The 14,772-nt window shown below is 41.3% G+C and overlaps 2 protein-coding genes across 2 annotated transcripts; one reads left to right on the top strand and one right to left on the bottom strand.

Annotated features, from left to right (window-relative positions):
- Positions 1–842: 842 nt before the first annotated feature.
- On the top strand, positions 843–3,349 carry LOC127777702 (pentatricopeptide repeat-containing protein At4g30700). The gene has a single exon (XM_052304313.1). The coding sequence runs from the start codon at positions 845–847 to the stop codon at positions 3,206–3,208; it is 2,364 nt and encodes a 787-aa protein (XP_052160273.1). The 5' UTR covers positions 843–844; the 3' UTR covers positions 3,209–3,349.
- Positions 3,350–3,452: 103 nt separating this feature from the next.
- Positions 3,453–6,842, bottom strand: LOC127777703 (pentatricopeptide repeat-containing protein At2g03380, mitochondrial-like). The gene is made up of 2 exons (XM_052304314.1): positions 4,379–6,842; positions 3,453–4,112 (listed from the first exon to the last, which is right to left on the bottom strand). The coding sequence occupies exon 1, from the start codon at positions 6,768–6,770 to the stop codon at positions 4,740–4,742; it is 2,031 nt and encodes a 676-aa protein (XP_052160274.1). The 5' UTR covers positions 6,771–6,842; the 3' UTR covers positions 3,453–4,112; positions 4,379–4,739.
- Between the last annotated feature and the right edge of the window lie 7,930 nt (positions 6,843–14,772).

Genomic DNA, 14,772 nt, shown 5'->3' with positions numbered 1-14,772 from the left:
TACTACTGTTTTCTTTTTCCCTTTTATTTTTGCCCATTTTTTTGTGGTGGCACATGGTTCGTTTGCCGTCGCTCTTGACTGCTTAATCCTTTGGAACGTGATAGTTTGGCGGGTACCCCATAAACCATTTTGTAGGAGGTTTATAAGAAGGTCAACATCTTTTTTTTCTTAAGACGCATGCGAACTCTCACTCAACGTGTGCTTGTTGGTTTATCAGCTAGAGAGACTAATAATATTTTGAAACTTACTCATAATCTATTTTTCAGCATTAGTTTTTTAAAAGTAAATTATTTTTTTAGTGGCTTTGTTCATACTTATCCAAATGGTATCCATCCTACTAGGGTCCAAATAACAGTACGCGCTACTTTCTTATTTTTCGTTGTCAAACTGTTTAAGAGTGTATTTTTTTAAAAAAACAAATCTATTTTTTAATTTTTTTATATCTAATACTCCTCTTTCCACTTCATATTATAAGTCGTTTGACTTTTTTATTGATCAAATTTATAAAAAAAAATATAGTACTCTATACGATCAAAACAAACATATTTCATTGTTAGATTTGATAAAACTAATTTAATATTTTAGAAGTTACTATTTTTTTTAAAAAATATTAAAACCTAACAAAATTTAACTAGAAAAAAATAAAAACACTCTACTTGATTAATCCGTACGTCTATCAATTCAGCCCGAAACGCTGGATCGAACCCCTCGACAAGTCCACATTCATCTTGACCATCCATCTCCGATCGGACGGTCGATCAGCCATGCTACACTGTAAAGTTTGAACCCGACGAGACCACCCATCGGGAGCGTCTCCCTCCCTCCCTCACCGCCGCGCGGGTCGATGCCGCCTCCGCGCCGCCGCCCGCCCTCCGCCGCCGACGCCGCGGCCATCCGCCGCCCCTACCTCCGCCTCGTCGCGCTCTCCTGCACGCTCCGCCACCTCGACCAGATCCTCGCCGTCTCCCTCGCCTCCGGCCACTACCCGCTCGACCCGGCCCCGGCCACCTCCCTCCTCCTCCGCTACGCCTCGCTCCGCGCCCCCCACGGCCACCTCCTCCGCCTCTTCCGCGGCTTCCCGCGCCCCGACCGGTTCCTCCGCAACGCGCTCCTCCGCTCCCTCCCGTCGCTCCGCCCCCGCCTCCTCTTCCCCTGCCCCGACTCCTTCTCCTTCGCGTTCGCCGCCACCTCGCTCGCCGCCTCGTGCTCCCGTGGAGGCGGCGCCGCGTCGTCTTCCGCGGCGCGCGCGCTGCACGCGCTCGCTGTGGCTGCGGGCTACGCGGCGGACACGTTCGTGGCGTCCGCATTGGCCAAGCTGTACTTCGTGCTGTCCAGGGTCGACCATGCACGCAAGGTGTTCGACATGGTGCCTTCGCCGGATACCGTCTTGTGGAACACGCTGCTGGCTGGGCTTTCCGGTTCGGAGGCCGTGGAGTCATTCGCGCGGATGGTGGGTGATGGGTCGGTGCGGCCTGACGCGACCACGCTGGCTTCCGTCCTGCCAGCCGTGGCGGAGGTGGCAGATGTAACAATGGGAAGGTGCGTGCATTCGTTTGCAGAGAAATGCGGGTTGGCAGACCATGAGCATGTTCTTACCGGGCTCATCTCGCTGTACTCCAAGTGCGGGGATGTGGAATCTGCACGGTGTCTCTTTGACATGATGGAGAAGCCAGATTTGGTTGCCTACAATGCTTTAATATCTGGTTACTCAGTGAATGGCATGGTTGGTTCATCAGTTGATCTGTTTACTGAGTTGATGACCCTGGGGTTGTGGCCAAACTCGAGCACACTGGTGGCACTGATTCCAGTGCACAGTCCATTTGGGCATGATCTGCTTGCTCAATGTTTACATGGATTTGTCCTCAAGTCTGGGTTTACTGCCAATTCTCCAGTGTCAACAGCAATTACAACTTTGCACTGTAGGTTAAATGATATGGAGTCTGCAAGAAAGGCCTTTGATGCGATGCCAGAGAAGACCATGGAATCTTGGAATGCAATGATATCGGGGTATGCTCAGAATGGCTTGACAGAGATGGCAGTGGCACTCTTTGAGCAAATGCTGAAGCTTAATGTGCGACCGAATCCAATCACAATCTCAAGCACTCTTTCCGCATGTGCACAGCTTGGAGCTTTGTCCCTGGGAAAGTGGCTGCACAGGATTATCGCTGAGGAGGACTTGGAGCCCAATGTCTATGTCATGACAGCGCTCATTGACATGTATGCAAAATGTGGAAGCATTTCTGAAGCTCGGAGCATCTTCAACACTATGGATAACAAGAATGTGGTCTCGTGGAATGCGATGATAGCTGGATATGGCCTTCATGGCCAAGGTGCTGAAGCTTTGAAGCTCTACAAGGACATGCTGGATGCACATCTTCTTCCAACAAGTGCTACCTTTCTGTCAGTACTCTATGCATGCAGCCATGGAGGGTTGGTTGAGGAAGGGCGGAAAGTTTTCCAGTCAATGACCGATGATTATGCGATCATTCCAGGTATTGAGCACTATACATGCATGGTGGACCTCCTTGGCAGAGCTGGCCAGCTCAAGGAGGCTTTTGAGCTCATCTCTGAATTCCCCAAGAGTGCTGTTGGACCTGGCGTATGGGGGGCATTGCTTGGCGCTTGCATGGTTCACAAGGATGGTGATCTTGCAAAATTGGCCTCCCAGAAGTTATTTGAACTTGATCCAGAAAACAGCGGCTACTATGTTCTGCTCTCTAATCTGCACACATCCAAGAAGCAATACTCTGAAGCAGCTGTGGTAAGGCAGGAGGCAAAGAGCAGGAAGCTGGTAAAAACACCAGGGTATACTCTAATCGAGATAAGCAATAAGCCACATGTCTTCATGGCCGGTGACCGTGCCCACCCACAGTCTGAGGCCATCTATTCGTATTTGGAGAAGCTAACTGCAAAGATGATTGAGGCTGGATACCGACCAGAGACAGAGGCAGCATTGTATGATGTCGAGGAGGAAGAGAAGGAGCACATGGTGAAAGTGCATAGCGAAAAGTTGGCAATTGCCTTTGGATTACTCAGTACTGAACCGGGGACGGAAATCAGGATCATAAAGAATCTTAGGGTGTGCCTAGACTGCCACAATGCCACCAAGTTCATATCCAAGGTGACACAGAGGCTGATTGTGGTTAGGGATGCTTCACGATTTCATCATTTCAGAGATGGGGTTTGCTCCTGTGGAGATTACTGGTGATTCAATTCAGCTGAATGAAGTGCCTCTGGTCCCGAGCATATGATTGACTTATTCTGGTGATGAAAGAAACGATCGTCTCTTACTCTTTGAAAGAGTATCTGAGTCACTGGGATCAAGAATTGCAACCATAGAAAGCCAATTTTCATTGGACCAGGAGAATTTCAGAACTGACCGATACACTAACATAGCAGGTTACAGATTCAATTTCGTAGTGTTGGAACAAGCACATTTGTAATGCATCACAAAGTGAATCTTTTGCCCATTGGCGTTGGATTTGAATGGCATAACTATACACAACTTTTGACTTAGGAAGAGGAAAACAGTATGTCAGTCTATGCCTCTATAAGTGTTTCTCTCGCCAGTAGAATGATGAGAGAAGTCATCTCACGAACTACGAGGGAAACACAAGCTCTATAACAGTCTGCAAGTGCCCAATAGGATGGTGAAAGAAGTCACAAAAAAATTACTCCAGGTCAAATGCGATCTATATCAGTTGCTTGCTTTTCCTTTAACAAATCTACACCTATACATTTTATGCCTAACATGCTGAAAGGACTGCAGTATCTCAGCATCGATTGTGCTCCGTTTGCTTTTGGGGTTTCTTTGTCTTGATCATTTGAAAATTCTTCAGCAGATATGGGCGATAAATGCATCTCCAGTTCTCTATATGCATGTTCACTTGTGTCAACTATCGGCTTCTATGCCCATTCCAACTGCTTCAAGGTTCACATGCATCCTGATGAATAGAAGGTGGGCGGGTTGCTTCAATACTTTGAACTTTGAAGCTTTGTATCAATCTTGAGACAAATTTGATGGTTGTGATAGTGCATGTACATAATCAAACTTGTACATGTGGGAAAACAGTTCTTGCAGATGGGTGTCATCTTTCCAACTAGAAGCCTTCCTGTTGCAATTGGACACAGTTATATTAGCGTCTTTCAAGCAATATTACTATATTTGTCAAATATAGTCAATTTATATTATTGTGAAGTAGTAGCAGGAGCCAAATATTTATCTTTGAACTGTAAGTACGAAGAAATGATTGTTTAAGTAGCTTAGTTGATCAAAAGATTAAGAGTAATGTATGAGAAATGTCGATATCTGTTACGCTTCCTGAGAGACAGGAGATAACTTCCAAACTGAATGAAAAGTAAGACTACTTGTTCCTACCTAGTCCATCGGTGCTTGGCTACTTGTAGTTAGAGTCTCTGTAGACCATTCAATTTGTGAAAGTGACATTTTTGGTGCTCAATGGGGATAATAAAGGATCTTCAATTCTTCATGAGCTGGTACACATAACTTCCATGCATTCACAAGGAATTCTGCACTCCATACAAAGGGTATTACTGCCTTATTCTCGTTCTGCTTCTTTGGTAATCCTTCACCAGTATAATATTTTTGCACATCTAAAATCTTTTTGCTTTTATGTTACCACTACCATATGTCTTCAACAGTGCATATAGATGTTACCAAACACCAAATGATACAGCTCCATGGACTTTTTTATTTTGCAAGCATCTGTGTGTCGTCATCATCCATTTTCATGCCCCACGGAGCTGCATCCAGGCAGTTTCACGAGTCCCTGTTCCTGCATCCATCTCCTGATGGTTTGAGATTTATCCCACCTTCCATATGAGGTGTACAAGTTGGACATCAGCACATAAAAGTCTGGTGTTTCAGGATGAAGTGCCGCCATCTTCTTGATGGCTTCTTCTCCAAACTCTAACCTGGAATGTAGCTTGCACCCATGGAGAAAGGATCCCCAGACACTAATGCCTGCTTTGATTGGCATATTCTGTATGAACTCCAATGCTTCCTCCAGATTTCCGGCACGGGCCATCACATCAACCATACATGCATAGTGCTTCATGGAAGGGGTGATGTTAAAATGTCGTGCCATGCTATCAAAATACTCCTTTCCGGCAGTAACCATTCCAGTATGGCTGCAAGCGGAAAGTATGCTTGTGAACACTACTTCAGTTGGGTGGATATTGTCTTTCAGCATTTCATTGAAAAGATCGATAGAACCAGCTGAATCACCCTGCATGCCATAACCGCCAATCATTGCAGACCAAGTGACAGAATTACGGTCAGTCATATCATTGAAAACCCTCTGAGCAGATGGGAGATCAGCACACTTGCTGTACAGGTTCAGCAGAGCAGTATTGACATAGATATTGGACATAAATGCATATTTTATCGCATAATTATGAAAACCTTTACCAATATGCAGATCTGCCAAGCATACGCAAGCTGACAAGGCATTCACCACAGAGATGGCATCAGGTGATATACCCTGCATCCTCATCCGGTTGAATAGTACCAGTGATTCATTGGCCATCCCATTCTCAGAGTAGCCTGCCATCATTGAATTCCATGCAACAACATCCTTGATCAAAATCCTTCCAAATATGCTGTTAGCTTCTGGCAAAGCTTGACATTTTGCATACATATCGACAAGTGCATTCCTGACCACATCAGATTCCATCGTTCCCAACTTAACCCCTATAGCATGAATAGATCTTCCCAGGGGTAAGTGGCGTAACTGAGCAGAAGCGGAAATAACAGTGGCTATGGTAACTGAATTGGGAACAATGCTCACGAATTTCTTGTGAAGAAAAAGCTGTAGTGCATCAAGAGGGCTCTTATTCTGTGTGTATCCAACAATCATTGCCGTCCACAAAACAATGTCAACAAACTCGAGCTCATCAAACACACGTCGAGCATCCTCTAATTTCTCGCACTTGGCATACATATCTAGCAGAGAGGCACTGATGAAAGAATTAGTTGATAACCCATCTTTGATCACAGATCCATGGATCCATCTCCCTTGGTGCAAACAACCAAGCATGGCGCAAGCCGCAAGAATACTCACCATCGTGTACTCACTCGGATGCACATTGTCTTTCCTCATTTCGTTGAACAGCACCAATCCTTCTTCAGCGAAGCCATTCTGGATGGACCCGCTCAGCATCGACGTCCACGACACCACATTCCGTTCAGGAACTCTGTCGAACACCTTACGGGCGTTCTCCAGGTCCCCAGATTTGGCATACATGTCGACCAAGCTGTTCATCACGAATCCATCCGCGCCGCCGGCCTTGACGACGTCGCAGTGCAGCCTCCTCCCGTACCGGAAGTCCGCCGACCTGACGCAGGCCTTGAGCGCGAGGGAGAGCACGACGTCGGCCCGCGCCGCCGCGGGGCACCGCCGCCGCATGTCCCGGTGGAGCGCGACGGCGTCGGCGTGGCTCCCCGCGCCGACGAGCCACCCGAGCATGACCCTGTAGGCGTACGCGTCCGGGCGGGGCGTCCCGTCGAGCACCCCGCGCGCGGAGGCGAGGTCGCCGAGCGCCGCGTAGCAGCTGAGCAGCTTGGTGCGGGCGCGGATGCCGCGGAGGAGGCCGCTCGTGAGGAGGAGGAGGCGCCCGTGGAGCGCGCGAAGGGAGCGGAGGGTTCCGCATGCCGGGACGAGGCGGAGGAGGAGGAGGAGGGCGGAGGCGTCGCGGGGAGCAGAGGCGCGCGCCAGGTGCTCGACGGAATGCGCGGCCGGCGGGTGCATTGGAGTCTCGGACTCTGGGTTTCCGCAGGGTCGTTGCGCGAGCGCATCCAATTTGGGACTTAGAAATTTAGAATGTGGAATCCAATGGATTAGCCGTGCGACGGGATAGGCCCAATGGTGATCTAAGGCCCATTAGTCATTGATCAGTGGTTGGGAATTTCATTATGGAAAAAAAACATTCTTCTGCTTTACTAGTTACATCAGAGAGCAAGTATAATAGTGAGCTATAAGCCTACTATAAACTTAGGTGGAGAAGAGAAGTAGTGAAAAATTAAGTATGTTGACTCTCATGTAAGAGCTAGTTTATCACAAGTTCCAAGACAAATGCATTAAATGTATAAGTGAGAGATAGAGAGAGGAGAAGAAAATTGTAGCCAACATTATAGCTAATCTATTATATATGTTGGCTTTAAGATGAGCTAACAGTAGGAAGTGGGCTCTATTATTATCCTTGCTCTCATGTACTCGTACTCTCTCCGTCCCAAAAAAAAGACAAACCCTGATTTTTGTGTCCAACGTTTGACCGTCCGTCTTATTTGAAAAAATTATGAAAAAAATTAAAAAGATAAGTCACGCATAAAATATTAATCATGTTTTATCATCTAACAACAATGAAAATACAAATTATAAAAAAATTTCATATAAGACGGACAGTCAAAGTTGAACACGGAAACCTAGAGTTTGCCTTTTTTTAGGACGGAGGGAGTATGTTGTAATGGACCAAGCCTATATAATTAGGAAAAATAAATAAGAGCCCATATATTTTTACGGATTAGACCCATATAATTAAAGAGGGGTTGGGAGCGTGACTAAGAATATAATATTAGGTCTGGTGGTTACTTTTCGCGTAGAACGTGCTGCGCGAGTTGGGAGGGGATGGAAGGAGGACGACTCCGCTTATAATTTAATTTTCATATCACCCAGAAAATATCATTTATATATATATTTCTCAAATGCCAAAACTGTGCAACTTAAATCTCTTACTATCATCTATTGCTTGAGCTACGGCTTATTATTACCTAAGAATAATATACGGAGCAACCAACAAATGATTTTGGAGTAAGATTTTATACATCTACTTTAGCAACCCAAAGATTAAGGCTGAAAAACAGACAATAAAAAACTATCTAAAATAATTTTAAAATTCATGGCTCTATCTTAAGTTTAGAAGGGAAATTTAACTAAGCTAAAAGTTGAGAAGTTTAAACCAGCACTTTTTTAATTTATTTATGCGCTGGTAAAAGTTTACCTCATCCGTTCTTGTCCACCTCAATTGCGTGGGGAAATAGAGTAATCAATTATTGCAACAAACAATTAGTTTTTAATAATGAAAAGATGATGTGAGGCCATGACTTTGTAGGTTGATATGACTATTAATATTGAGGGTGCAATTAGCACGATTTTTGTCCCTGTGCTGGTTTTAAGATCATGTAAAGATGATGACACAAGCTTTATGGCTTCAACGTTACAAATGTACTGTATTACTGTGTTGTTGTGATGTGAGGATGATTTAAGATGATGTCAAAAACTTTAGGGGTTAAGTGGACTATCTAAATAGCTTGGGTAGTAAAATGAAGTATTGTCCTTCTGTTGATTTATATGATGTGAAAAAAAAATCATATAAACCACAATACGGTTCATGCCTTAAGCTGAAATGAGTTGATGAATAAAGCCAACAATACAGTTGTAATTCAATAGTAGATGGACAATGTGCATATATACAAGACAACAAGCAGGTATATATATAAAGATCTTTTATATTGATGGTGCATGTACCTATCTCATGGACTTCTTTGATGAGTCATGATTTGGTGGAAGATGTTGCAGCATCGATCACTGTTTTTTTCTAGACGACATGGTAAATTAATGCCACAGTTTCATGATGCATGTCCTATAGCTAATTCTGCATTTTGTTAGCAGTATTTGCCTCCGTGGCTCCATGCATGTCTCCGTGTACAGCACTAACAAACAGAAGAGGACAAATCAAGGGTATTTTTATATGTATTTGTACAGATCATCCGTCATGTTCACTCACATGCAAAAAAACGACTAATTGTGTCTTAAGTCTTCATTTATACGCATTACTACCATATATAATCATAAATGGAACCATCATGTGCATGCTCTTAATTAATCCCTATTACCTTTCTCCCCGCAAAAAAAAAAAATCCATATTACCTTTCAAGCAATATATATATCTAGCAATATAAAAACACATTAGTTTCTTGGATTGATCATGGAGCGCATGAATATCGATAGAGCAAGATTGCTCCTGTATAGGACGAAGGGTTAGATGCATGAGAAAATGGACAACGTAACCATTGAAATTTGTAGCATGCATATATAAATGAGTTATATACTTTTATATGTATTGTCCTTGTGTTGATTTAAGATTTTTTTAAAGAAACATAGTACAACCATTGAAATTGTAGCATGCATATGAATTAGTATATACGTTTGTATGTATTGTCCTTGTGTTGATTTAAGATTGTTTTTTTCAAGAAACATAGTACAAACACTGAAATAAGTACAATCACCTTGAAACACATCCAATCACCTTAAAACATCTACAAAAACTGAAGGAGACAGATAAGTCCACTTGATCAAATGACTGCTCTATTTGTAGAATTTATGGTAGTAATATTAGTAGATGTCTTGAGCCGTGGTCCTTTATAGTCAAAGTTATTTGCTTCATTAGTTGGGTTTCCAACTTTCCATCAACTGCTGGCTCTGTGGAATTTACTCTTTAAAACATGCCTTTCCTCCCTTGCTGCACAAGAATATCTTTTATTTTGGTGGCAAATCATTCAATCAATCTACACATTTTTTACTGCATAGGAAAGGTATGTGAACAGATGGGACATAAATAATCAAGGTTGTTTAGAAAAGCAAGAAAATTGTGCTTACACTTTGACTCCAAAATCCAGCATACCCTATCATTAGATCGACATACATAGAAGTACATATGAGAAAGCATCTTCAGTCTAATGGTAGCTAGAGTAATCCGCGAGTGACTCTTACCTACTATTGTTCAAAACATAGTAGTCACATTTACATGCAGATGTGTAAGTTTTTGGTAGAAGTTCGTAGGTGTTGAGTGTGTCCTCGTGTGGGTTCTCCATATAATACAGAAATATAAATAATGTCTCCTTTTTTTTAAGTGTATGTTATTCTTAACTTTTGGATATAACGTTTAACTATTTATATTACTAAAAACACGTGTGCATCATTTAACTATGTAAAGTAGTAGGTAATTATTTTATCATCAAAAGTAGTTAATTTAAGCATGGCTTACATATTTAATTTGTACTAAATTTTTTAGGAATATAGTTAAACTCATTTTTTATATAAAAAACAAATAACATCACATTTAAAAACGGTGAGAGTATTTGCCTATAGCGAACACATATGTGATTGAAATGGAGCAATATTAGTCAACAAAAGTCACTGGCGTTGGTGGCGCCACTCCACCGGACGCCCAACTTTGCTGCACGGATTCAGGTAGGTACGAGAAAACTACTGACAGAAACAAGCACTGCCCCATTTTATTTTATTATTATTGAGAGGACCAAGCGTCAACTTAGTTTGACGTGATGCCACAATATTGATCAAGCTGGACACTGTGACATACGATGGCTGGCCAATGCAGTTAAGCAAAATAATTATTTTGCCATCTAGCTTGAAGTGGCAGAATTGCTAATTAATTTGATTTATAATCTCCCTATTGTTCAGGCCGCCTGTCACCAACCCCTTGTGTCCAATTAATTTTTAGTTTCTCCAAAAGGTTATGCAATGTTGTCGTGATCATGACCGCGCCATGATTGGGTTAAAATAAGACAACAAGCTAGTTGCTGTAATGATTCAATGTTTCCTTCCACGCTTTTCTATACTGCTAGCTGAATATGACCATGCTTTACTATAAATAAAACAAAATACTGTTGAAAATGTGAGCTAAAATTCATATAAATTAAAACTAATTTCTACTACCTCCGTCCCAAAATAAGTGCAGCCGTGAATATCCGTGTCCAACGTTTGACCGTTCGTCTTATTTAAAAAAATTATAAAAAAAATTTAAAAAATAGTCATACATAAAGTACTATTAATGTTTTATCATCTAATAGTAATAAAAATATTAATCATAAAAAATTTTCAAATAAGACAAACGGTCAAATGTTGAATGTGAATAGTGCAAAACTACATTTATTTTAAGACGGAGGGAGTATAAAAATCGCATAGCCCTACCTTATAAAAAAGAAGCCCTACCTTATAAAAAAGATGCATGTGAACTTTTAAAACTGTCTTATTAGTTCTAAGAGAGAAGACCTTGTTATAAAGAATGAGTATTATACTAGCCACCTGAGCAATATAATGTGCGGTGAAAAGAACTAGAGGAGCACACACTCATTGATCCACCAAATAACCACCCATATATATATATATATATATATATATATATATATATATATATATGTATATATATATATATATATATATATACATATATATGTACATATATAGTAAATTTGTTTGGTGCTCTATGGTGCCCGGGCACCATTGTTGAAATTGAGTATATACCCAATTCAAATGAGTATGAAACTTTTTTAATTACTTAGGTATTAACATTAACTACTTTACTAACTAGTTTAAAGCAAGTTTGAACTGAATTTGAACTTGTTTTTGTTAGATCTTGATTCTAGGTATATAGCATCCATACATATAATTAGTTAGGTATGTAATCATGGATTGTGAAATAAAGTTAAATTTGAGTTGTTTTGTTGATAGGTATAGGTATGAATCAAATTATTATAACTAGGTATATACTCACAATTTGAAAATTTTGAAAAATTTGAGTAATTTTGTGCATTTGATACCATAGTGCCCGGGCACCATGGTGCCCCATATGAGTGTCCCATATATATATATATATACATATATACATATATACATATATATATATATATACATATATACATATATATATACATATATATATAATATACTTGTTGTGAATATACGGTTTTCTTTTGCAGTTTTTTTTATGTGGTGCGTCATGCTGCTTCACATCCCCTACCGAGCCAAAACCGTCAGTACATCTCATTTATGTTTCATCTATTCATGTGCAGCTTTCTTGTATGCATATCTAAGATCAAATACGATAGTTCTATTAATTTATATGGCTAATGTTATGATTTAAGTATGGAATAAATTAAATATAAATATGCTTATCTTTTCAACAAATACATTATAATTTGTCATTAGAAACACATATTTTTATAACACTTGTTCGCTTATTCAAATATATGATATTCATGACTAAACCAAGCATTGGAATATTATGTAATATCAAAAAATATTATGGTCAATCTTTAAAAACTATAAAGAGTAAACTATAAAGAGTAGTGTTACTACATCATTTTGAAGGAGTATAGAAAATTGTACATTTACTTAGTGCTATATAGTTTCCTTCGAAATAAAGGGTTTTTGAAGGATCAACTGTATGAAAAATTTTCCTATCAAAGCTGTGTATCAACTTAACGTACAGTTTGAAAAAGAAAACACCGGTGATGTGGTGTGTGGTACAGTGGCAGACACAGGTTTAAAATACAGATGGAGCGGCAGAGCTAGCCCTAATTAGGTGATGACACAACACACACAAACTATAGTCGCTGGTTCACGGCATTGGCGCAATAGCATACGGCACGAACATCGAGAAAGTTAACAACGAAGATTGGTAGTCGAACAAACGTATATGGCTTATATGTAGAGAGCTTAAAAAAAAGAGAAATGTTAGACAATAAGGAGAACCACTTTCAATAGTTTAGGGGTATAAAATGATATGAAAAATTAATTAGGGGTTTAAGTGCTTCGCTAAAATAGTTTAAGTGAGTAAAATAGATTTTTTTTATATATTTACTAATTTAACTATTTACTATAGACTGTATTATGTGCTAAAGAAACAGAAAGAAAATCGAAATTTATATATGGCCAAAATCAAAAACGGCCAAAATGGTACTACTTATACACGAATTTTCATAAATGTTTTTGTTCCTACTTAAAATACTTGATTTATCTGATTATTCAATAGTAGACTAATGACTAATATGGTAGAAATAGGACTAAATATGGGTGGAGAAGTGCTTTTTAGTCCCGGTTCACAACCTCCCTATAGTCCCGGTTTTCAAACCGGGACTACCAATCCGAGACTAAAGATCGCTATCTTTAGTCCCGGTTCAAATACCCGGGACTAAAAATCGATCTTTAGTCCCGGTTAGTAACACCAACCGGGACTAAAGAGAGGGGATCTGTAGTCCCGGTTGGTGTTACCAACCGGGACTAAAGAGAGGGTTGCGGTAGTGAGATGTATCCTTTTTCTTTTTTATTTTCTCCCAAATCAAATGGGATACATATCCCAAATCAAACCCCCAATCCACAAATCAAAGTAACATCTCAAATATACATCACAAATCAAAGTTACTTATACACACAAATCAAATACATCACAAATCCTATAAAAATTACAAACAAATCAAATACATCACAGATCCATACAAATGTGTAATGAATCATAAAATTATCCATCCAAAAGTACATCAGTGAAACCAAAAATAATTAAAAAAAAACAATACGGGCTACTGCTGCCGCCGGCCGCCGCACGGCCGTCGCCGCCCGACCGGCTCCCGGACGGCCGTCGCCACCTGTCCGCCGCACGGCCGCCTGTCGCGCGGCCAGCTCGCTCCGCCGCCCGACCAGCCGCCGCACGGCCGCCGCCATCCGTTCGCCGCACGGCCGCCTGCTGTGCGGCCGGCTACCTCCGTCCCTGCCGCCCGGCCCGCAGCAGAGAGGGGAAGAATCGGAGGAGGCGGGGAGGGGAATCGGAGGAGAGGGGAAGGGGGAGGAAGGGGAGATGAAGGAGAGGAGGCTGGGATACCGAGGAAACAATGGAAGAGGAGAGGGAGTCTTAATGAAGGAGAGAAAAAAGGGAAGGGGTACCGGGTACCGAGGAGAGGGTAGCGGCATGCGCGCGGCTCGGCAGTTCATTTTTATCCCGGTTTGTATAAACAACCAGGACTAAAAATAGATCTTTAGTCCTGGTTGTTTATCCAACCGTGACTAAAGATAATTGGAGCCTGACTCGACCCACCAACTTCTTTGAACCGGGACTAAAAATGATCTTTAGTCCCGGTTTCTCCACCAGTGAAAATAAGGTTTGAGGGTGTGGGGCGACACGGACCGTAGCTGGGCCGGCCGACCCACAATGCCTAATGGGTGTGTCCGCCACTGGTGTGGTGCATGCATGACTCCACCTACAGAATTCAAATCCTGATGTCTGGATATTACGTACACACGAGGTGGCATTTCAATAGGAATTCAACGAGGCCGGATATATATGTCGCTGGTATTTGTTTCTTATTTGAGCATGTTCCAAGGATAGTGCTCGCTGACACATGAGATGTGTGTGTTGGTAGTGGTATGTGTGTTTTAATTAAAAAATGGTAGAATGAAGAAAAAATACAGGGAAATCTGATAAGAAAGAGCTAGATCGTAACAATAATGCATTACAGGTGTTGCTAAAATAAGGTCTAACCAATCAAGGGAACAACTAGTAGCGATAGCACATAACGTTCGGTGATGTAGCTGGTGGTAGTCGGCTTCTAAGAATATGGGTTTCCCAGCTTCCGGTTTTTAAGTATATTTTTTAAAATTTTATAACTACAAATTATAAGGATCTAGGTGAGAATTTGAACTTGTTTTGGGGAGCAGGAATTTCTGGAAGAAACTGCAATAGCAAGAAACTCTCTCAAACATGACCTTCGATGGTATGTCATTTCCATAATCAAAGTAGGCAGATAAGGTATATAACTAATTAACTATATATGTATATACTTGCACTGGAAATATATATGTCTCAGGAAGAACGATCGACCTTCTACTGTTCGATATCCTATACGTTGGTAAGCTTAATTTGTCATTCATATGGCTACGGTGCAACTAAAGAGATCTG

Source organism: Oryza glaberrima, chromosome 6 (assembly GCF_000147395.1).
Source record: "Oryza glaberrima chromosome 6, OglaRS2, whole genome shotgun sequence".
NCBI classification, from domain to species: Eukaryota; Viridiplantae; Streptophyta; class Magnoliopsida; order Poales; family Poaceae; genus Oryza; species Oryza glaberrima.
This window is presented reverse-complemented; position numbering and strand designations above follow the sequence as displayed.

Bases quoted from the DNA above. Each gene is read 5' to 3' on its own strand.
- LOC127777702 (XM_052304313.1), top strand. From the start codon at position 845: ATGCCGCCTCCGCGCCGCCGCCCGCCCTCCGCCGCCGACGCCGCGGCC.
- LOC127777703 (XM_052304314.1), bottom strand. From the start codon at position 6,770: ATGCACCCGCCGGCCGCGCATTCCGTCGAGCACCTGGCGCGCGCCTCT.